Below are 24,084 nucleotides of genomic sequence, written 5' to 3' on the forward strand. Positions count from 1 at the left end.
TGGAAAGTCGCTCTCATTTGTCACAGAAGAGTTCAGTGGAACTAAGTTCAAAGGAAACAAAACAACAGTTATTAAATTTTATCTATGGTCTGTTAAAAGCTTTGAGCCTGCTCTTTCTTGATCCCATGGCCGAGCCAAGTGTTAGATATTAAATGCCAAGGGTTAGTTGTCAAACCAACTTTCTTCTGGACATAATCAGAAGGATTAAAGGAAATTGAAAGGGGAATAACACTTGACACTGCAGTCTATGTGCTCTCTGAAATTCACACCCACCTGGGTTCTCATTCTGCCTATAGCTTCAGATATATGTTACTGGGCAAAATTCTTTAAATTCTCTGAGACTTCGCTCATTTTTAAGAATTAGGTCACAGAACTGTGGACAAGTGTTAAATGGAAAGTGGTTTAGTGCCTAGCACATAGTGAACACTCAACAAATAGCAGTTAATTTTATAAAGTTAAATTAAACACACTATCTCTGTCCTGAGAACTCTCACAGGCTACTGGGCAAGCACACAAGACATGTTGTTAGAGTATGATACTGGTTGTAAAAGAGCAAGGTGTAAAGTGGTTTGCTGGGCCTGAAAAATTTCGGGTAATTCTTCCCAGAAAGAGTTATATTTGGGATGGACTTTGAAGAATAGACCTAAGAGTTTTCCCTTGCCATGTCCCATCAGACAAATATACACGTTGGATATCAAATAAGGGCTCATAGACATATTTCCAAATCCAGTCTGCTTCTCATTGATTTCTTCTTCACTTCTTCACATCAGCTTCTCACTGCCTCCAAGCTCAGGGCTCCTACAGGCCTAGAACTTACTGAAAATCCACTGGAGACCCAAACCAAAGAGGGACAAAGATTTAAGCTCATAGCCCAGAACTATAGCCCCAACATTTAAAAGAAATGGCAGAGGGAGAAGGGACGAGTAAATTTTTTTGTTTTGTGTTTGGCTACACTCCTGGGCAGTTGTTCTCAATCAAATCTGCAAAAGCAGAAGAGGTTTAGATTTATTATTTTAGATGTATGATGACCCATCTGAGCACCCTCATTTCAATTTCTTCCACTGCCTGACAGGAAAGACTGATGCAAGCTTCTTCACAAACCATGTTGGAAAATGGCAACCCCATTAAAGTGAGGGAAAGCTTATTTAGATATGGAAATGAATAAAAAATATAGAGGGAAAAGCTATCAAATTGTATGTGTGGTGTGATGACTTTTATGCAAAATACATGTAATTATTGCCCCACACCCATCTTCTAGATGTAGTTTTATTACCTTTGTAATGAAAACAACTAAATCAGTTCCTTTTTGCACCCAGGCTTATTGAGATATAATTTACCTAAGTCAATTCTCTTTCTTTAATATTTTTTAAGTTTCTTTATTTTAAAGACGTTATTTGACAGAGAGCAAGAGAGTTTGCGCACAAGCACAATTACACACAATTACATTTTAATCTGCATTTACTAAATCGTTTTATTTTCCTTTTTTTAAAACTGTAATGTTTTATCCTTATAACAAAATTAAGGTGTTGACAGGTTAGTTATTTTGACGCAAACTGTAAGAAGACTGAGTTTCAGAGGGGTTAAATATGCCCAGATTTGCTAAATTCAGATTGTTCTCAGTCATCTCGTCATAATAAAAAATAAGATGGAGTTCATTTTCTTCTTCCGAGGTTAGACATAGGGAAATTACCCACATGGTGCCTCTCTTCCTTTCCTTATGAAATCTTAAGATTTCTAAAGAAGGATAATTCTGAAGGACTTTCATATTTTCTGTTGTGAGTGGGAAATAAGCTAAATATGATGAATCTTCTCTCAGCTATCCGTAAGAACCTTCAAGAGAACCTCTTTATTATACTTGGAATTCAACCATATAATTTTGTTGAACTTGCATATTTATTAAAAAACCAAAAAGGAAGGGGTTTGAGCCAGTGAGCTATTAGGCATAAATGGATTACAAATCTCTTGATAATAAAGCAGTTTTCAATCTCTTGAAAAACTAAACTTGACCTAGATTTCAGAAGCAGAAAGAAATGGGGAAGTGATGTTTTGGGCATTAGAGGTATACCAAGTTCTGTTATGTTGCTCCTGTTACCCAGTACTTTGAATTTTCCACCTTTATTTCATGAAGCTGAAGCCATGTTTGTAAACAGTATTTGTTACTGTAGGCCACGCTGAGTGGGACAGAAAGCCCCTTGTTCATCTCCAGGCTCCTTCCCAGCATTTGCCCTCAGTTTCATGCTGTTGCATATGAGAAAACATTTGCCCAAACTGGCTTTGGAGAATGTGAGTTGGGACTTACACTGGCAATTTGCAGACAGCTGGTGCCATTAGTAACTGTACAAAAATACAGCTGCTTTCTAAAGGCAGGTGCGGCTGTCAAGTAGATTATACAACAAGAAAATCAGATTGATTTAGGGCTCTCAGGTTTATTTTTTGAAGAGAAACTAACCTGTATACTAAATTGTCCAAAGATTAGGATTAGCTAGAAATAAAACAACTTTAAGGTGAGAAAGAATTTTAGGCAGTTATCTAGTCTACTGTTGCTGTTTTAGAAATGAATAAACAAGCCTGGACAGGTTGTGTGACATGCCCACCCACTTACCTGGTGGCTAAGCCAAAACTAAAATCCAGGTCTCCTTAGTCCCAGTCAGTGCAGAGCTATTCAAGGACTCTCACATCAGTTTTCTGTTTTCTGTGCAATGCTGGCCCTTTATCAGCCTCTCCTTGGGTCTCATTGACAACCCAACAGAGCAAAAGGGCAACTGTCACATTTAGCTAAGTGTTACCCATTGGCATGAATGTTTGCATTGAAAAACCTTGGGGCAAGTTTTCCTTTGGTTCTTCTGGTGCCTTTGGATTTGTTGAGACTACCAAGTATGAGGTTGGCATTTTGCCTTAATTTGCATCCCCTACCCATAACATATTTAAAAAATAATTTCATTGTAAAACAAGTTTCAGGTTTATAGAAAAATTTTAAGAATAGTACAAAGAATTTAAATATATTCATATAATATATATATTTTTTTCAAAGGCAATCAGAACAGAGCAGGTGGTTGCATTTTTTTTTTAAGATTTTATTTATTTATTTGACAGAGAGAGACAGCCAGCGAAAGAGGGAACACAAGCAGGGGGAGTGGGAGAGGAAGAAGCAAGCTTCCTAGCGGAGGAGCCTGATGTGGGACTCGATCCCATAACGCCGGGATCATGCCCTGAGCCGAAGGCAGACGCTTAACGACTGAGCCACCCAGGTGCCCCCATATAATATGTTTTTAAATTGAGATTATTTTATCCCCAAATTTGAACTCATTTAATGTGATAATCCCACTGTGACTTTAAGAGTACACATGGACACGGACGCCTGGCTGGCTCAGTCAGTGGAACATGTGACTCTTGATCTCAGGGTTGTGAGTTTGAGCCCCACGTTGGGTGTAGAGGTTACTTAAAAATAAAATCTTAAAAAAGAAAAAGAGTACACATGGACAATAAATGCATTAAAAGGGGGAAACATTAATATGCCTTTTTTAAAGTAAGTTGTCCAATTCAATAAATAAGTAGTTCATTTTGACTTTGACATTTTGCCTCAGAAGTTGTTTATTAGCATTAAAGACGTTGTCTACTGTGCATGAGGCAGTGGAGATAAAATGGTGAGAAACAGACACATAATTTCTGCTCTTGGAGCATATAACATAGTCATTATTTACTGTATTTTCCCATGCAACCCAAAGGACACCAAAATGACATTTGCATAAAAAGCTCAGGGGAAAAAAAGAACATAAAGGAATAATGCAGTATCAACTTTATTAAATAGGAAAATACCATAGGCCAAAATTTTATTTGATTTAAAGATTTTATTTGAGAGAGAGAGAGAGAATGAGCCAGAGGGAGAGGCAGAGGGAGAGGGAGAAGCGGACTCCCCACCAAGCAGAGAGCCTGACTTGTGGCTTGACCCTGTGATCACGACCTGAGCTAAAGGCAGACACTTAACCACTGAGCCACCCAGGTGACCCTCATAGGCCAAAATTTTATTGTTTGTGAGAATCAAGGTTTTTTGGTTATTTTAAGTATTTTTTTTTTTACCATTGTACAAGTAATATGATACCATATTTAGATTATAAGTACATACAAGTATATGAGAAGCACTAAAAATTGGCCTGGATAAAAGAACTATCAAAATTCAATAATAAGAAAACCTAGTAAATGGACAAAAGCCCTCAAAGAGGCTGGCAAACAAGCCTATGAAAAAAGCATTCTACAGTGCTAGTCACTGGGGAATACAAATCAAAACCTTAGTGAGTCACCACTATCCAATCTATTAGAATAGCTAAAACTTTTTAAAAGAATAAAAAAACCTAATAATACTAAGTGCAGACAGGGATATGGAGCAACTGGAACACTCCTGCATAGCTGGTGAGAATGCAAAATGGTAATAGCCACTCTGGGAAAACAGTTAACCAATGTCTCATGAAGCTAAACATACACTTACCATATGACCAAACAATCACTCCTAGAGGAGTCTCTCTTAGAAGTGAAAACTTATGTTCACACACACGCGCGCACACACACACACACACGCAACCTGTATGCAAATGTTTATAGCAGCTTTATTGATGATTGCTAAAAACTGGAAATAACTCCAGTGTCCTCCCATTGGTGAGTGGATGTGGGATACCATTTAGCAATGAAAAGGAATAAGCTGTTGATACATACAACAACATGGATGAATCTCAAATTGATTATGCTAAGTGAAGAGCCAGACTCAAAAGGCTACGTACTGTATGATTCCATCACATGACATTCTGGAAAAGGCAAAACTAGGGACAGAGGACACATCAGTGGTTGCCAAGGCCTAAGCCTGGAGGTGGGGTTTGGTCACAATGTCTTTTGGGGATGATGGGATAGTCTGTAATTTAATTGTGGTGATGGTTATATGACTCTGTCTTGCCAAAACTCAGGTCTATACACCAAAATGTGAATTCTATATGTAAATTTAAAATAAATTTAGGGGAAAAAATAGCCTGGATAGATATACATCCAACCCTGTGATAGTCATTGCCCCTGGGGAGGAAGGAGGGAAATGGCACTAGAGTAGAAGTTAAAGAGGATTTTAGACTCACCATGTATTTTCTTAAAAAAAAAAAAAAAATATGACAGCATACTATTAAATTTATATGGTGAAATTATCAATATTTGCTTTATTATTTTCTTTGTATTTTTTAATTGGTCAAATATAAACAAGGCAAGATATATCCTCCTAAAGGAAAATTTAGAGAAAACATGAAAGTATAAGGGGGAAGAAATCACTAGTTGTATTAAAACATTTGGGTGCATTTTCTTCCATTCTTCTCTCCATTTGTTTTTGAATAGTGGTAAGTGTAACGTAAGAACAATGTAGCCTGTAGTTTTACTTTTACTTGGTATATTCTAAACATGTTTTCCTTCCTCTTAAATTATCTTTGATGATGTAATACCAATCTCAAGGCCTGCATTTAAACAACTGCTCTCACTTTACGGACATAGGCATTTCTGTAATACTAAACTGGTATGTTTCACTTCACTAAGAATGTTTGCATGAATCCTGTAAATTCTGATGTCTCCGAGTCATTGCAATTTAACAGGAAGTCCTGTCTTTCCTTGGGGTTTTCCTCCACAAATGTTTCCGTGTTGTTGATGTTGAGTACAGCTGGAGGTCCACATCCCTGCTGGTCACTATCCTGCTGGAGGCCATCAGGATACACCACCTCTCTGTCTAATGTACTTTCAAGGAGAGCCCATGGCAAAAATCACCCAGGTTCTGGTGTTCCCTTGTAGATTTGTCTGACTCCTCAGATTAACTCATGCCATCACTTTCGCCAAGGCAGGAAATGATGAACCTCCCTAATCCAGCACTCTCCTCTGACTACCCTTTTCACACCGTTATATATGCTTCAGTTTCTTCAATTTCAAAATGGAGATAATGACATAGCTTTAATGCATGTGGAATGCTTACTATAGCGCCTGGCACTTAGATTTGATAGATTTTTTTCTTTCTTCTTGAAGTGCATCTTTGACCAAAAAGAAACCCTCTGAACCGTGCTATTTCTGCGCTGCTTCTGCCTCTAGAATCTATTCCGCATGACTGTTTTAATTAGACAGAATTGCGGACCATCTTCCTTGATCACCAGATATCCAGCCTTCCACAGCAGCATATGATTTTTTTTTTCTGTGCGTGATTATTGTGACCCTCACCAAAGTGCTGGGAAGGCAAGACCATGACTCCTGCAATATTCTCAGTGCTTAGCACAGTACCTGGCACAGAGTAATCCCTCCATAAGTATTTGTGGAATGAATGAATGTTTATACTTTGTAGTTTTAATCTCCCAGAAATAAACCTCTTGTTTCCCACATTTTCACCTTAGTGCTCTTCACATAGTAGGTCTGATGATTTTTCCCTTTTCACCAGGCATCCTTGGCTTTTAAGAATTGACTTATATCAAGAGCATCTGACTGTCTCAGTTGGAAGAGCATGCGACTTTTGATCTCAGAGTCATGAGCTCAAGCCCCACGTTGGATATAGAGATTAAAAATAAATAGATAAAAGCACTTGGGTGGCTCAGTTGGTTAAGCGTGTGCCTTCGACTCAGGTCATGATCCCAGGACCCTGGGATCGAGCCCCACACTGGGCTCCTTGCTCAGCGGGGAGCCTGTTTCTCCCTCTGCGGCTCCCCCCGCTCATGCTCTTGCGCTCGCTCTCGAATGAAATCTTAAAACAAAAATTGTATTTTAAGAAAATAAATAAAATGTAAAATATAACTTTATCATCCTCAGTAAGGACAAAATGTTAGTATTTCACAACTATTACTCTGTTAAGTCGAAGAAGTGACACCTTGGGGACAAAATAAATGGTTGTTTAGCCTAACGCTATGGACTGCAATGACCTGTGAGCAAAGATGTGTAAACTTCCAGTTTCTGGAGTCTGACCAGATAAGGCCTATCAGAAGAGGGTTGTAGCTGCTTCCTTTGGCTCGACCCAAAGATAGCTAGAGGAAGTCCTAGAATGGATTAAATTCCTTAGGCAAGGCTTCCAGAAAATACAGCATAAAATTAAACCTTCAGAGAAAGGAAGCTGTTCGAAGCGAAACTAGACAACATAGACATGAATGCAAAGTGTTTACCAGACACAGCAAGGACAACCTATGAAGCCTTCTTCACAAAAGGAAGGGTGGAAGCATGTAAGACTAACAGAGCTGTGTAATTGCTTGGAGTGTCTCAGACGAGGACAGTAAAAGGGCACTGGACTAGGAATGAGATAATAAATTTTAGATCTCACTCTGCCACATTCAGAATAGAAGAATGGTTAGAACCACCTGAGTCAGGTAGGTCTAAGTTCAAATCCCACTACCTTCTCTTACTTTCTAAGATTTTGGACCAGTTTCAGCCTTTCTAAACTAGTTCCTCACCTATTACAGGGAGATAAGAATGCCTACTCCTTAGAATCTGAGGATTAAATGAAATAAAATACATAAAGCGATTAGCACATCTAGCACATGGTAACACTCAAAAAAGTATAGACAACACCAGCTACATAGCCCTGTGCAAACCAGGACCTCATTCTATAAAGGGAGTGACAACACAGAAAAGCACCCTGACACCGTGAAGTGCCAGGTGTGATGAAGGGGTTACTACTAGCAGGAGGCTGGGTTCACTTGTTGCCCACATCCAATGTTACCAGTTGTTTTCTTTACAAGCAGCAGGCTACCACTAGCAACATGGTATATTACTTAGGAGACTTTTTAAGAAATGTTACTTTGGTACCAGTAGATTAACAAACTGATATCTATGCAACCACAAGGAATTTATTGAATATTTTCACATGTGATTTCATTAAAGGAAGGCTTTTTCCTCCTTATATTAGTTACCATCACTTTTGCCCCTATCACAATCTCATGGTATAGTCCTTGCATGTAGCAGGAACTCAATAAATGTCTGCTAAATTGACCGCGGAGCACGAGATGACCTAAAACCTAAACTACAGAAGTACTTACTTCATCCTGGAAAGGACTGAGCTATTATGAATAATGAACTCAAGTGACTGTTAGAAGCACTATCCCGACAAGCTCGATAATATTCAAAAACACCACTTCCCAAAGGAAAGGATGTCAGGTTTGTCTCCACCGTAAAAATCCCATTTTTAAATGAAGGTACTACTTAAAATGGTCTTCCAAAGGTCTAAGCAGAGGTTCTAAAAAGATCTGACAATGGAAAGCAGCTTGGGCTCTAAAGTCAGTTGAATTGGTGTTTACCGACCACCTGCCTCCTACAAGGCACCCAGCTGGGCAATACAGGAAAAGGTCTCATGTATAAACTATACCGTGTAGTACCAGGTACCACATCAGAGAATAGCTCATAACAAGATCCAATCCAGAGCTGAAGTGTAGTGTCAGAATGGCGGGATGGGATGGGAGGGACTGAGAAAAGGAAAAAGGCAGTACTGAATGAAAAAGTCGAGTCCATGAGATCTTTCTGGAAGAGGTTTGACTTGAGCTAGCCTTGAAATAGCACATACAATTTGAATAGAGGGAAATTTGTGTGCATGGAGTGTGACAACTTCCATATGACTAAAATGGAGATTCTATATAAGAAATAAGCCTTTAAAAGTAGGTGGCATAAGTTTATAGCAAGCTTTGGATGCTAGAATGAAGTTTTAGATTCTTCTGTTTAAACTATTTGCTTTTCAAAAGAAATAGTTAGCTTTTACCAGATAAAACTCATAGTCTGCCCTGGGTTGCAACTGAGCTGTGTGGATGCTGGTATTTCAATAGACTGTAAGCATCATGCCTGATTCGATGCTTATCTTTTATTGGAGCATAAGGCACCTACATAGTAACTACTTGATAAATGTCTGCTGAATGACCAAATGATTCCCAAGATGAATTAGTCAGCTCAAAGTCCAAGCATGGGGGGAAAGGGGGGCCCAGCTGGTAAGCCACCTAGACTTTGATCAAAGAGATACATCTGAAAGTTTTATGTTAGAATAATAATCCCACACGTCCGATTTCTGTGGAATGGGTGAGCCCCATCTCTAGCTCCTCTCCCCACCACAATCACAGCAGTCAGATAAAGTTGAGGAGTTTATTAGGGAAATATGAGAGGGAAAGATACCTCAAGTGACAGAAAGAAAATTCTGAAAATGTCCCTTTAAGCCAAGTGGGGGCCTGGCCTTGACCTCCCCAAAAGGACAAGAAACTGGTGGGTTAGCAACATTCTCTGGTGGCCACCTTGCCAGGGCGTGTCTCAGCCAGGACTGCCTCCCACCCCCCTCACCAAAGGTGGAAAGGAGACAAAGACTGTTTATAGAATCAATGCAGAGGCAATGAGAGCTGTAAGGAAAGTCTGAGAGAGAGAAAGAGAGGTGGGGAGGACCTTAACAAAGAGTCCCAGGCATTTGGCTCTGAGCGCCTCAAATACACTGATAAACAGTTCCACAAAATGTTACTTAAACGGTAAAATGCCTAAAGTTGGTGCCAAGAGCTCCCCTGGATGCCTTCCCACATGCCACATCACACACCGATGTACACGGCAGAGCCCAAAGGCCACGCTTTTGAAAAAAGAAAAACAAGAATAAGCCCTGTTGCTCTTTAAGGAGAGAGGAAGGAGCTGAGGCTGCTGGGGCCTTTCCCACGTCGGCCTGTGTTCCGTAAAGCAACTTCCCAGCAGCAGCATGGCGGACTTCTAGGTGAGGGTCTCACCTTTTGTCACCTGTCAAAGGAAACTGACAATTAGATAAATTCAAAGTATTAAAAAAAATCTTTTTATAGATCCTAGGTAGTAAAGGGAGTGGTAGAAAAGACAACAGCTTTGGAGGCCCAGAAACCTGGTTCAAATCCAGGGAAGTTCATTAATTTCTAAGCCTGTTAGTGCTTCCAGGTTTGTTTCAGCAACAAGTGGAAATGCACATTCTCTCTGCACAGCCCTTGCCTAGCCTCATGAGCAAGTACCTTCCCTGACATACTCACCCGCGCTTCAATGTATTCTATTCTCCGTTCGAGGGCTGTCAATTTCTCGTTTAGCGTTGCGAGTCTTGAACGACAAGACATATCTGGTAAAAGGAGACTGATGTTCAGGATTAATGTCATTCCAAATACAGATGCACACACATGCGCACACACACACGGCCCCTAGCTGAAGAAGAATGACACATCATGCACAGCACAAATGGGAGCAGGTGAGCAAAGCAAGGGAATGGAGAAAAGGTGAGAATTATATGAGGAGCACAGCTGCTGAACTTCCTACCAAGGGTGGCAGGCAGAGAATAATGACCCCCAAAGATGTCCATGCCCTAATCCCTGAACCTGTATGTATCCTACATGACAAAAGGGACTTAGCAGATGTGACTAAGGTTAAGGACCTTGAGATCCTGGATTATCCAGGGCGACACAATCTAATCACAAATCCATAAATGTACAGAGAGATAGACCAAGGAAAGGTGGAGGAAGAAGAAGAAGAGATTCAAAGTGTGTGAGGGGGACTCAACCTGCTACTGCTGGCTCTACTGCTGGAGGAAGGAGGCCATGAGCCGAAGGATGCCAGAGACACCAAGAGCTGGAAATGGCGCTCAGCTGACAGCCAGCAAGGAAGCGGAGATTTCAGCCCTACAGCCACAAGAAACTGAATTCTGCCACCAACCCAATAAGCAAGGAAACAGATCCTTTCTTAGAGTCTCCAGAAAGGAAGGCAGCCCTGCTGACACCTTGATTTTAGCCCAATGATGTTGGACTTCCAAACTACACAACTATAAAATAATAAACGTAAGTGATAAAAGTGGCTACATTTATGGTAATTTGTTGTGGCAACAACAGAAAACTAACACACCAAAACTCTACAGACGGCTATTTGCTAATAGACAAACCAAGAGTTTCAAGAGAGGGGAAGTGACAAGAGGAAGAAAATAATCTCAAGAGGGAAGAAAAACAGAGGCCACGAAAGCAGCAGACACTATGGAGAGGAGGAAAGGCATCCGTGTTTCTGAGCTCATGGAAGCCTCATCACTGCTTCTGCCCTAGGAAGGTACTTAATGTGTCATCAATATCCGCGCAGGCATGTCAGCAGGAGAGAAAACTTGGGAGAACATCATATACCCTGTGGAGCCCACATGCCATCTGTGGAAACCAGCAACACTTCTTTTCTTCCTTTCCCTTTTCCAATCTTCTTTCACCATCTCGCCAAAAAGAAACCTAGATGTCCCCTAAAATACCTTTTCCTTTGCAAACTTCTCTAAGAGAAACGACTCAACTACTCTTTCCCTAACCATTCTCAACAGGAGAAAAATGTTTCTGGGCATGCTCATTATTTCCTATTACTTCCTCCAACACGGTTGTTCGATCATCCTCAATAACCTTCACTTTTTAAGTCTAAAATATCCTCTCTCTGAGACACTCTCCCACTCACAATGATTTAACACTTAGCTCACAACTTCCTTTTCATCTCTTCCCTGTTATGCAAAAGCATGTCCACATCCATTTTGACAAATCCTCCTACACCAAGTTCCTGAGTCAACTTTCACTTCTCCACGTCCACATCTTACTCATCTTGCCTGTCTAAACATTCTCCTTCAAGGCTCAGTTCAAATTGGACTTCTGAAAGGTCTCTATCAGAGGCATATAATTCTCCTTCTGCTGTACATTTATGGTTGACTTTCTAGTTTATAAATTACTTATGTGCTTGGTCTTAGGTAATCATTTCTCTCTTTGGATACAGACTTAACAAACAAGAATGTTCACCACTATTACTTGGGAATGGTTTCATAAAATATGGTGTATTTATGAAAGACTATTAAAGTAGCCATTAAAAATTACAAGTTTGTCAGAGTCCATAGTCTCTCATGCTTCATTCCCCCTTCTGATTACCCCCCCTTTCTTTATCCCTTTCTTCTCCTACCAATCTTCCTAGTTCTTATGTTCCATAGATGAGAGACAAACTGAGGGCTTCAGAGGGGAGGGGGGTGGGGGAATGGGATAGGCTGGTGATGGGTAGTAAGGAGGGCACGTATTGCATGGTGCACTGGGTGTTATACGCAACTAATGAATCATCGAACTTTACATCAAAAACCAGGGATGTACTGTATGATGACTAACATAATATGATAAAAAAATATTAAAACAAAAACAAAAAACAAAACAAAAAAATTACAAGTTTGCATCTTTTTTAACAAGTCACTAAAAAACAAACAAAAAATAAGGCATCATTTAAACAACTCATTAAAAAAAAAACAGAATTACAAGTTTGAATATTTAACATAGGAAATGTTCCTGCTACCTAGACAAATGATATTTATGTACTTGTAATTTACCATTTTTTTTAACATGTTTGTTACCCCACTAGAAAGAGTTAATCAAAGCCCACTTCACTGGGCTAAAATCAATTAATCAAATACTGCCTCTTATTAATTTTTGTAACAAGTATCTTGCCTGGCACAGCGATGTTTTTGAGAAAAAAAATTATGGATTCTAGTATGTTAGTGAAACAAAAGATTGGCTCTAGTGTGACTGCACTAATTCTACAAGTGGGGAAACCAAGGCCCATCTGGGATAACTGATGGGACAAAACAATAGCACAGCTGAGTTCGGAGCCCAGTTCCCTTACTGCCCAGGAGGGTACTCTCCCACCACACTCTCCCACCACACACCCTGCTACCATCTTCATATCCCCACCTGAAACGTGTACCAATTAGCAGTCATTCCCCATTCAGCCTAGTCCCAACCCGTGGCGACCATTAATCTGTCTCTATGGATTTACCTACTCTGGACATTCTTCATTTTTCCTTTAAATTGTGTTGTTTATCTGCTAGTGCTTCTTCTAATTCCTAGATCTAGCTTGAGTAGAAGGAACTCAGCATCCTCCTTTTCCTAGATATACTTCCACTGCCAGGACTGCCCAACAGGACCATGTCTCTTTCGATCTGGTTTTTAGAAGCTCAAAGGCACATCACATCTGCTATTCATTAAGAGCATGAATGTTATCACTAACAACCTGTCATTTCCCATAAAAAGAGACATGCCAAAATTATGTGCAGGGGTGGGGTGGTGAGAGGGAGGGTTCCTTCCTGATGGCTGTTCTGTTCTAGCTCTGTCAATCTGGTAATGAATCAATCCAAGAACAACACTACATTACTGGCCTAAATGGATGAGCCCTGTTGAGAAATATAAAATGTTGAACTCTAGAAACTTTGATCATATTTCAGATCCCAAGAAATACGTATTGATTCAAGCAAAACACTGTGAAAGCATTCAGCAGTTGAACAAATCTGAAACCACACTGCATTTAGGAGTACATTATCACCATTTTTTTCTTAAGATTTTATTTATTTATTTGAGAGAGAGCGAGAGAGCGAGCATAAGCAGGGGCTGAGAGGGAGAAACAGGCTCCCCACTGAGCAGGGCTCAATCCTCGATGGAAGTCAGATGCTTAACCAACTGAGCCACCCAGTCACCCCTATCACCAGACTTTAATGAAGATACTAACCATCCTTGTCAGGGTGCTTGATGGTGTGCATCCATTACCACTGCTGACAAATGCCAGTTATCAGCTCCTCTGAACTCTTAACGCACATAACCTTAGCCTAAAAAAATCAACACTGTCATTCTCTTGAATTGTTGCCATTAAGGCTTACTTCTCTGACAGAATTCTAAATTTCTCAGGAGTGGCTACCATTTCCATTTATTTTTATTTATTCCTTTCTCAGAGGATGTGACACATAGCTGGGATCATAACAGACACGCTACACTTGTTGGCTAAGTATAAAAACAGACATTTAAAAATAACCACATTTATTATTTTTGTTACACTTCTCTGCACATATTAGCTTTAGAATCAGATAAAATGGTATACAAATAAAAAGCTATCATCTGTGACAATCTATTTTTAGAAACTTCACCAAGGTACAGAACAGGTCTAGTGTTAGGATGTTATCACTGCCTTATGATTTGTGGAGCCTCAGGTTCAGGTGGCCCGTGAATAAAATTACTCTCACCAGCTGGAAGGAATCACAGGGTAAAAGCTGTTTAGAGAGTCACTAGCTAGGAATGCCTGGGTGGCTCAGTCGGTTAAGCATCTGCCTTTAGCTCAGGTCATGATGCCAGGGTCCTGGGCTCGAGTCCCACACTGGGCTCCTTGCTCAGTGGGGAGCCTGCTTCTCCCTCTGCCTGCTGTTGCCCATGCTTGTGAGCACGCTCTCTCTCTGACAAATAAATAAATAATCTTAAAAAAAAAAAAGTCACTAGCTAACTTGGAAAAACAGTTCCCTCTCCAAAGCACATGGCCTACACAGACTCTGTGATCAGGGTAAGGACTGTAGAATTGCTGCCATTTTCAAAGAGCTCCCAGGGGCACCTGGGTGGCTCAGTCTGTTAAGCAACCGCCTTTGGCTCAGGGTTTAGGGTCATGAAACCAAGGTCCTCGGATCAAGCCCCGCATCGGGCTCCTTGCTCAGCGGGAGCCTGCTTCTCCCTCTGCCCCTCCCCCTGCTTGTGTTTTCTCTCTCTCTCAAATAAATAAATAAAATCTTAAAATAAAAAAAAAAAGATCTGGATACCCCCTCAAAGTAAATTCCTATTAAATCTCTGTACCACCAAATCATATTATCATATCATCATAAACTCAATATAACCCCTACACATACACATCAGAATTGAGGAGTCACACTAAGGGCTTAGAGTGGGAAAATGTATCCCCCACACGCTCATCCTGAGTCACCCAAAGCCAAGACAATGTCTCAAGTGTTTCATGACTGATCTAGTTTCTCAGCCTGTTGGTCCTTGTTTAAACTCATCAGTGATATTGTCAATCTTCAAGAACTGTTAAGTCAAATTGCTTTAACTTTTAACTTTGCTTCATAATTCCATTCTTAATTGTAATTACTGTCCTTTTCTTTAACTAACTTTCTAAAATTTTCAAAAACCATCTAGTAATTACTCCAAACATTAGGCCATTAGCATCACTTTAAGGGAGAACAATGGCCTAAGCTAAGGAAAGCCCTTTTTTCTGGCTCCGTTAAGATTGGAATTCTGTGTGACTATTTCCTCAGTCTAGGACATGTTTGAAATCTCAAAAAGATGGGGCGTCTGGGTGGCTCAGTCGTTAAGCGTCTGCCTTTGGCTCAGGGCGTGATCCCGGTGTTCTGGGATCGAGCCCCACATCAGGCTCCTCTGCTGGGAGCCTGCTTCTTCCTCTCCCACTCCCCCTGCTTGTGTTCCCTCTCTCGCTGGCTGTCTCTCTCTCTGTGTCAAATAAATAAATAAAATCTTAAAAAAAAAAAAAAAGAAAAAGAAATCTCAAAAAGAAAAATCTTTATTCTCTATTTGATCATAGAATGTGACTCATGCATTTGATAAAATCTCAGTGCAGGTATTTCCTTGTTTATAAAGCAAGAAGAGACATTTCTCCTCTGCAAATCCTAAGCTCAAAGTCTTCAATTTTTGGTCAGTTCCAAGACTCACCCGCCGTAAATCTAGTGATTGTAATATGCCAAGATTTATGTCAAAGATAAACGTATGTGAATTAAAAGTTTATTTATACAGGGGTGCCTGGGTGGTGCAAATCCTGATTTTGGCTCAGGTCATGATCTCAGGGTCATAAAACAGAGCGCCTCATCAGGCTCTGCACTCATCAGAGTCTGCTTAAGACTATCTCTCCATCTCCCTCTGCTCCACCCCCGCTCAAGATTGCTCGCTCTGGCTCTCTCAAAAAAATAAATCTTTTAAAAAAAGTCTATTAATATAATTCAGTGCTCAGAAATGAAGTTATTACAGTACCCAGATCCAAATGTGGAGGAGTGAGATGCTAGATCACGTCTAAATTTTGAAAAACAGCCCCGGTTTAACTTATTTTATTTTTTTAAGATTTACTCATTTGGGAGAGAAAGAGAGAGAGAGAGAGAGAGAGAGAGAGCTCGCACAGAAGTGGAAGGGGCAGAGGGAAAAAGAATCTCAAGGAGACTCGGCACTGAGCAGGAGCCCATATCGGGGCTCCATCCCATGACACTGAGATCACTACTACAGCGGGAGCCGAAACTAAGAGTCGGAAGCTTAACCGACTGACCCACCCAGGCGCCCCCTGACTTGTTATTTTAGATGCTTTACTGATTTAACTGATGTTCTTAATACTTTACTTGGATAGTCTGTGTGTATATATCAGATCCTACCAGATAGGTGAAGTCTTTTAATTCTGCTTTTAATTCTGCTTTTTAAGGTTAAAACTCTCCCTGTTGGTGGTGATTTTTCCAACTACTTTCCACTGCTTCTCCTGACTAAGCCAAATGTCAAAGCTATGACCTTCTCATCATTCCATCCTTCCCCTAGCATGCAATATTTTGGTTTCTCTTCTCTGGCCCTTCCTCTGAAGTAATGTTGTGAGTAAAGAATGCTGTGAACAACTTCCAACAATAGTTCAGCTCTCCAGGAAAGTAGGAGAAACCAATTATGAGAACTACCATCAACAGAGTTTGCACAGAACTTAGGAAAAGAAAAACTCTCTGAGGAAATCTAGACTCTCTGAATAGCAGGGTAAATAGGTTCAGTATTTCTTAATGCTTTCAGTTCACTGATATCAATTAATCTAGCCTCTGAACTTGAGACTCCTGTCTCCAAATCCATCTATCTTTTTCACTAAACCATACTCTTTCACTCATAGGCCTTAAACTATTTCAGGATACTATGAGATCTATGTTTGTTGATTACCATTCTCTACTACAACTTCTATACGAAGTTATGTGTGTGAATATGTATCAATGACATAAATATTTATACTATTCTCTCATTATACTACCCTCACCCTCATTCCCTTGTGAGAAAAGCCATCATACTAAAATTATAGTCTTATACACTTTATGAGGAAATAGATTAATATAAAACTGATGTTCTGAAACTGTCATTATTTCATCTTCAAGAAAGAAATTCCTTGAAAGCAGGAAATGATTCTTGTTCTATGTCCTCCAGAGTGCCCGAGAGAGCCTTGTACTGAGATCTGGTCTCTCTTGCTGATGCTTTCTAAGAATATTCCTGTTCTGTTACCTTACTCCTGGGGATGCATCAGTCATCCGGCTGGAAAATAATTAATTCATTTTAAATCTTTTTTTAATACATCAGTTTCCCCTACTTAATCTTAATTGCTTGTTGCTGGATTAGTGGAACAGAAACACATTAGTTGGAAAAAAATCACTAGCTGTCATCCTTACACCCTGTGATTACTTAAGTAAGTCTACCCAGTGCCCAGTTCTGTTACAAAAAAAACACTTGGAGAACATGGGATGGGAGTCTTTGTTACAGGCTTGCTGTCCGGAAGGATAAGGCGGAACAAGGCAGAAAGAACTGAAGACTGTCAGAAGCAGGAAAGATTTTGCTAGAAGCAGAAGGAACATCTACTGTCGGCTGGATACCAGCAATACAGGGCCCTCCATGGCCTTACATAATCTGGACCTTAACTCTGACCTCATCTACCACTCTCAGGGCAGCAAAAACGGGAGACAGGAATGGGCGACTAAACGGTATGGCACTAAGGAGATCCTGAAAATGATGAGGAAACTTACACAGGGGCAGCGACAGGGCCGTGGCTGTATTCTGAAAGGCGCACTCTGAGTACAAAGTGGGAACTGAGTGGAAGCGGGTCACAAAGGAAGCAGGGAGGCTACCGAAGAGAAGACAAGACTGTAAATGGAGGTGCCTGAAGAGTCTGGAAAAAGGAAGGGCCTGATAATGGATATGGGGTGATGGCAATGAAGCAGATAAGCTCAGCCTGGCGCAGGAGAACCCCACAGGGACTGCTCAGTGGAGCCTAAGGGTCAGAGCGACAGGGGGAAGGTGGGCTCCAGAGGACGCGAAAACCACCAAGAGCCGAGGGCTCCCGGAGAAAGCCCCTGCATAGCTTCTCAGCGCCCTCGCCAAACTGCCTGAGTGGCCTCCTACCCACCCCCACCACCCCCTGCTCTCCCGCTGACCGAACGAGTTGAGAAAGTCCGCGATTTTCTTGATGCTGCTGGTGATGACCTCAATGTATTCCCGGTTCGCCCAGTCCTGGTGAATCTCCCGCTGCACCGGATCCTCTTGACCCGCCATGGCTGCCACCTGAGGAGGAGCCACTGCGCAGGCGCCCCGACCCTCTAGGCGGCAAGTGCGCCTGCGCCGCCAGCCCACACCCATGCCTTGGCACCCACGAATGAACGACATTGTGATGCGCCTGCGCGATGTCAAGTCCTCTCCGGTGTTTTCGCAAAGCTCCGACGCCCCTGAAAAAAGTCGCAAAAACCCTGATGGAGAAAATGGGGTGCGCACGCGCCGAGGCACCCCTATCCACCACATACCCCCATCGCCGGCGGTTTTGGTCGTTAGGGGGCGCTTGACCACGAGACGTTCGCTGTGTCCGCTGCTCCAAGATAAGGTTGCGGTCTGTGTCAGCAATTAGTTGGGCGTAGCCAATTAAGCCACAGTAAATACCACTCATTTTGAAAGTGGCTTTCAACAACACAACATGATTCCCCACCTTGCGCTCATCAAATAAACAAAATGTTATTATTATTTTCATTTTTAACAATAATACCCAGTGATGGAGAGGCTGAAGGGAAATTGATAGGGCCAGTAAAGATAGCTGGTCACACTAAACTGACACAACTCCTTAAGGAAATTTGTAAATTGATTGCAAGAACTGTCAAAAAATTCAAACTTTTTTGACCTAATCATTTCATTGAGAAAATGGTTGAAAAAGGAAAAAAAAAGACACTGAAGGTGCTCTTTGTAACATTATCTATTAAAAAAACCAAAACAACTATCTCCATAGTTGGGGATGGCTAAACAATGGTATAGTCACCTTCGGTAATATCATGCAGTCATTGAAATAGTAATTATGAACACTATGGCAACATACACGATAAACTGAAGGGGAAAACAAAGTACAAAATTTTCTTTAATTGCAACTATATGAAAATTATGTCTGCTTGAGGACAAGAAGGATATACGAAAGATGCCAATGTCTGGTTTGTTATGTAGTGGAATTATGGATCATTTTATTTTAGTTTAAGGGAATTTTTACAATCTGTGCAATACATGCCTTTTATTAAAAAAAATGTTCAACAGATTACTTCTAGCAGTAGCTGGGAAGAAATCTTTACTAACAGTCCTTTACTCAGGTACGAGATTTTACAAGCTATAAAGCTGCTTTTATAGTTAGTACCTCACTGGACCCTCACAAACCCTGTGGAAGGAAATCAGGAAGAGGCTTCTCATTTTACAGACGAGACAACTGAAGTTCAAGGTCACACAGTTAATTAAGTGGTGGACCTTCACCAGTTGATTCCAGACTCCAATATCTTTTCACTGTACCAATCTGAAAACAGGCTAAGGCCTCTAAACTCTCCTACGTATTCATAGAAATGGTTACTAAAATAATAAATATCAACCCTAAATATCAAACCCCAGGCATCCAGAGGACTAACGGCCATTCAAGACCCTGCTTCCTAAGTGATGCTATTGTAGTATCTTGCTCACATGTCACAGAGAAATTGGATAGATCTGCTTTTCCTTTAAAGACAGGGCATTTCAGTTTCAAATCACAAATCTACTGGAGAGGAGACACTTCACCCCGCTGAGCCTTTTTTCTTTATGTGTGATACAGGAACAACAACATGGATGGATTAGGATTGTTGGGAGAATTCTGTGAGAAAGAATAAATAAAACACTAAGCACAGTGCCTGACTTTTCACAAAGCAGGCACTCATGATCAGTTTAGATTTTCTTTTTAAGCAGAAAGCAGAAAATTAAGTTCACATATCTATCAAACATTTTGTTTTTTATGATTAATGGTCTTCCATAAGACAAGTGAGGCTCAGCTCTTCTCCTTTTGCTGGACTTCCTATACACCTGTTCTAGGATCTCCCCTATAATTCCAAACAACTCAAGGACATGGTGCTGTCCTGGAGTGAACATTCCCCTATACTTCTGGCGCTTTTTCCTGCATGCCTCATGGAGCTTGCTGTCAGGAAGTCCTTCAGTATGGGTTTGCCAGAGTGGTAGTTCTTCACTGCAGAAATTGTTCACAATGGGTACAGAAGCAAGCCCTTTGGGAATGCTGCTGGTACAACAAGGAGTGCTTCAGGGTGGCAGATTGCCTCAGCATAAGAGAACAAGGTCTCTGACTTTAGGTCTATCATGTACTTCACAGAACTTGGGGAATCTTGTCAATGACTCCATGTGTAATAATCAGTGTGGAATCAAATTCTTGAAGAAATGTGTCCATTGCATTAAGTATGGTCATGTGAATCTTTTTTGTAATCATGTGCACTTGGACCATCATTTATGCAGCTAAGGATATAGCATGTGCACCATGGCAATGTTGCTAGCTGCTTTGAAAGAACTGAATCATCTTTTGGCAGAGCAAATGTGGCTACTGTCATGACAATCCCTGAGGATAGTGCACACAGAATGTTGGGAGCTGCATGATACAAAGTTGATGTTGTAGGTTATCAGTAAAATGTAGTACAGGAGATTCTGGTTTTCCATATCTGTGTGGTAGCCATGGAACTTGAGTATCAGAGCCAGAAGTAATAGCAAATGGTATCTCCAAAAATAGATCCCTTAGAGTTGGCAGACTGCACAGAGGACTGTGGTAGATTGTCATAACAGCATGAAGCCCTCTCTATCCAACAACTTCTAATTATACAATTTTGCTTTTGGGATTTTCACTAAAAAAAACTGTGCAATAAAAACTTTTGTTTGCTTTCTAAATAAGGGTCTCTTTTATTTGAGATGAAAATAAAAATAAACTTACTGGAAAACAAAGTCTTGCAATTCAAATCATTTCAGGGTCTTTCAAGACTCATCACTCTCTGCCCCTCTTTCCATTTTCTGACTTCACTTCCAAACTCTCCACTTCTCCTTCCACAGGGTGCAACACACGCCTGGGCGTGCACACACACACACACACACACACACACACAATCTGACAATTCTGGACCAGTCCCTCAAGACCATCTGGACTTCCAAATCAGGATCTTTAGCCTGACTCCACCCCCACGGCCCCAATCTCTCCCGTTCAGCTTCACCCAAAGAGCCAGACAAAAGGTTATACAGCTCTTATGTGAGCTATGCTCTAAGGTTGGCAAAGTGCAAGGGCAGTTTCTGAGTGAACAAGGTAAGGGCAAGGTGAGGCCATTAGTTAATTCTTGCCACAAATACTTCACAGTGCCAGGCTGTGCGATAGCCAGGCACAGGGGATATAGGAGTCAATTGATTAGACCTCTCTTCCCTCAGCCTCCCAAGGAAATTGTTTGCAGTGACGCTTACAAAGTTGTCAAATCACTTTCACTATGGTGAAACGGTCAGTTTTTCAGCTTTGTGAGAAGAGGACAGCATTGTCTTTTCTGAGGTTTAATAGGAGGCAGAAAAAGATTTTTGGTTAGTCAAGGGAAGATATGTGCCTTTCTTGCTCTTGAGAAGCGAGCATTTATGAATTGTCTCCTTGCACTGGGATCATTCCAATGCAGCAATAAAAGCTTTCAGCCTGAATACCCACTGAGCATAGTTTAGAGTCAAGACTAATGAAACACTAACTCCAAGTCCGGTTACTTTTCCGTAGGTTCCTGACTGCACCCTTTGAAGTGGGCGTGTCCGCCAGCGGTGACCCCCTCAAAGGCGCACAGGTGTGGCGGGGTAGGGAGGAGGCGGCGGAACGGAGAGGACGGGATTCGAACCCGCAGTCCTGAAGGCGGAGTCCTAGACTGGGCGTTCCAAGGAGGTGGGGGTGGGGAATCCGGCCCTGAAGCTTGCCAGCGGGGCGTCTCGAGCCCCCACGCCCGCGGCGGCTCGGGCTTCCCCCGCGGCCCTGGGTCACAAAGGCGGTTGCCAGGCGCCCGGTGGAGAAAAGATGCGGCCCGGAAACAGCGGCTGCCACTCTGGAGCGTGCGGCCCGCGGAGTTCAGCAGGTGAGCCCCCGGCCCGGATGGTGGGACCGGGCCCGGGCTCCCACCGCCACCTCCGCCTCGGCCAGAGCCGTCTGGCCCCCACCCCCGGTTAGGGACCCCCGGGGGACAAGCTCCTTCTTCCCGCTGGGAGGGGGAGCCTTCCGACTCCGGGCAGCTCCAGCCTCTCTGGATCAGGATCGCAGTTCACAATTCACGAGGACCTCAGCTGCATTTGGACGCTTACTTCCCCTTTCCCAGGTGGGGAAATCGAGGGACTCGGTTCCTTGGAACGGGAGGAGCGTATGAAAGGGAAGACTTTTTGGCCGGGAGTACAAGGTGTTCGCTATCTGGGAGCTATTAAAGCAGCTTGAACAGACTTCCAAGGTTCAAGCCCTGTTGGAGCAGATAACAGTGATTTCTGGGTGGTGGGAGTGGAGGAGTGAATCGTCTTGATTTTAAACCTTGGTGGACGTGGCTTAAAGGTCTGGGGTCAGAAGCCCTCTCTCTTTGCAGGTTGGTTCTGTCCAGTACTTAAGGTGGGACATTTGATAAAAAGCCTTTTACCTCTGGCCCTATGTGCTCTTAGGAGGGGAGTCAGGAAAAGGATCCTAGGATTAAAAAATCTTTTTGGCATATACTGAGGAGTTAACACCCTCCACATCCCATCTTGCCATGGTGCTGTACCAGAGTAGCCCTGATCTTGAATGTATTCTCTCAGGGTGACGATATCAAGCTTCAGAAGACTTTCATAGGCTGTTTATAATAGATAACCATCCCCTCAGTGTCAATTTCTCGTCCTAAAGCAGTCTAGATATTTGAACACAGTATGTGCAGGAGTGTACAAAGATAAGGAGAGACATTACGTGGAAGGAAATCAACAAATCTCCTTTACACTAACCACTGTCAGGGACAGGTCTTCTGGTGTGAAATGTCATCAACTCTTTTTAAAAATGAACTTTACTGTCTTAACAAACTGTGGTGGAGGAGTCAACTTTTCACAGCATTTCCTGGGCAATTACTGGATGGGATGGGATCAGATCTGCTGCTGCTACCTTTTGTGTGAGAAGAGAGAAGGGGCAGAGAAATACACTTGGCTGGAAAGAAAAGGGAACTGCTATGCTCCTTAACACAATAGGTAGGTGCTCAAAAAATGGTAGCTTCTGCTGAATTCAGTAAATCCTTTTATATATTGGCAGTTTTAAAGTAGAATGATGGAAAATCCAAGTTCTACTTAAATAATTTTTTAATTAGCAACATCTTGCCAGCCCTTTGCTTTTTCTTCAAAGGGGGGGGGGGAAGAATCAAGATCTTACCTCTAGGTCTCCCATAAGAAACCAAAAACAAAACAAAACACGCCTAGAAGAATCAGAAAAGTCTTTAAAAATTTTTAAGACTGTCCTTTGGAAACTTTTTTTTTCCTTCTAGCCTGGTGTAATTCCTCTGAGGTGGTACATAAGTAGCTCAGGGCTCTGAGAGCTGTTCCCCTGTGTCACAAAACAGGTTTTTAGGGCCAAAAGGAGACAGTCTCTCCATATTTAATAATGAAAACCCAAGTTCCTTAAGAGGGATGGCATAAGTTCTCAAACTGTGAGTGCATCAGAATCCCCTGGAGGGTGTGTTTAAATGCAGATTGCAAGCCCTACCCCCAGTTTCTGATTCTGTAGGTCTGAGGTGGGGCCCAAGAATGTGCATTTCTGTGTTTCCAGATGATGCTGAAGCTGCTAGTGCCAGGATCACATTTTGAGAACCACTGGTATAAATTAAGTACCGGGAATTAGAGTCACAAATATTTGGTAAGACATGGCTTTTATGAGCTTCTATCCACAAATAGTGTCTCATCACGAAGTGCCAGTAGCCTCTGCCACCTCAGAGGTATAGATTCTATCTTAGAATTTATCAACACAGAATATGTCCTAGTAGTGAACTGAGATATTCCACTTTGGACAAATCCATTTCCTCACCTGTAAAATAGGTTAAAACCTACCTTCAGAGGCTTGTGATAAGATTTAATAAAGTTTTAGAACACGTAGCAGTTGCCAGATTCAATATTCATTACCATCCACTACTGCCCTTTATAGAATTACTAATATCCTTAACATCTATTGGAATCTGTTAATGAGAACTACAGAGTAAGTTAAAGTCAATAATGAAACAGATAAATGTGA

At 41.7% G+C, this 24,084-nt stretch overlaps 1 protein-coding gene across 1 annotated transcript; it reads right to left on the minus strand.

The window, feature by feature from the left end:
- Positions 1–9,094: 9,094 nt before the first annotated feature.
- On the minus strand, positions 9,095–18,133 carry BRK1 (BRICK1 subunit of SCAR/WAVE actin nucleating complex). Its single transcript, XM_008697894.2, has 3 exons — positions 17,966–18,133; positions 9,993–10,075; positions 9,095–9,735 (listed from the first exon to the last, which is right to left on the minus strand). Exons 1-3 carry the CDS (start codon positions 18,081–18,083, stop codon positions 9,709–9,711), a joined length of 228 nt encoding a protein of 75 aa, XP_008696116.2. The 5' UTR covers positions 18,084–18,133; the 3' UTR covers positions 9,095–9,708.
- Between the last annotated feature and the right edge of the window lie 5,951 nt (positions 18,134–24,084).

Source organism: Ursus maritimus, unplaced genomic scaffold (assembly GCF_017311325.1).
Source record: "Ursus maritimus isolate PB19 unplaced genomic scaffold, ASM1731132v1 scaffold_14, whole genome shotgun sequence".
NCBI classification, from domain to species: Eukaryota; Metazoa; Chordata; class Mammalia; order Carnivora; family Ursidae; genus Ursus; species Ursus maritimus.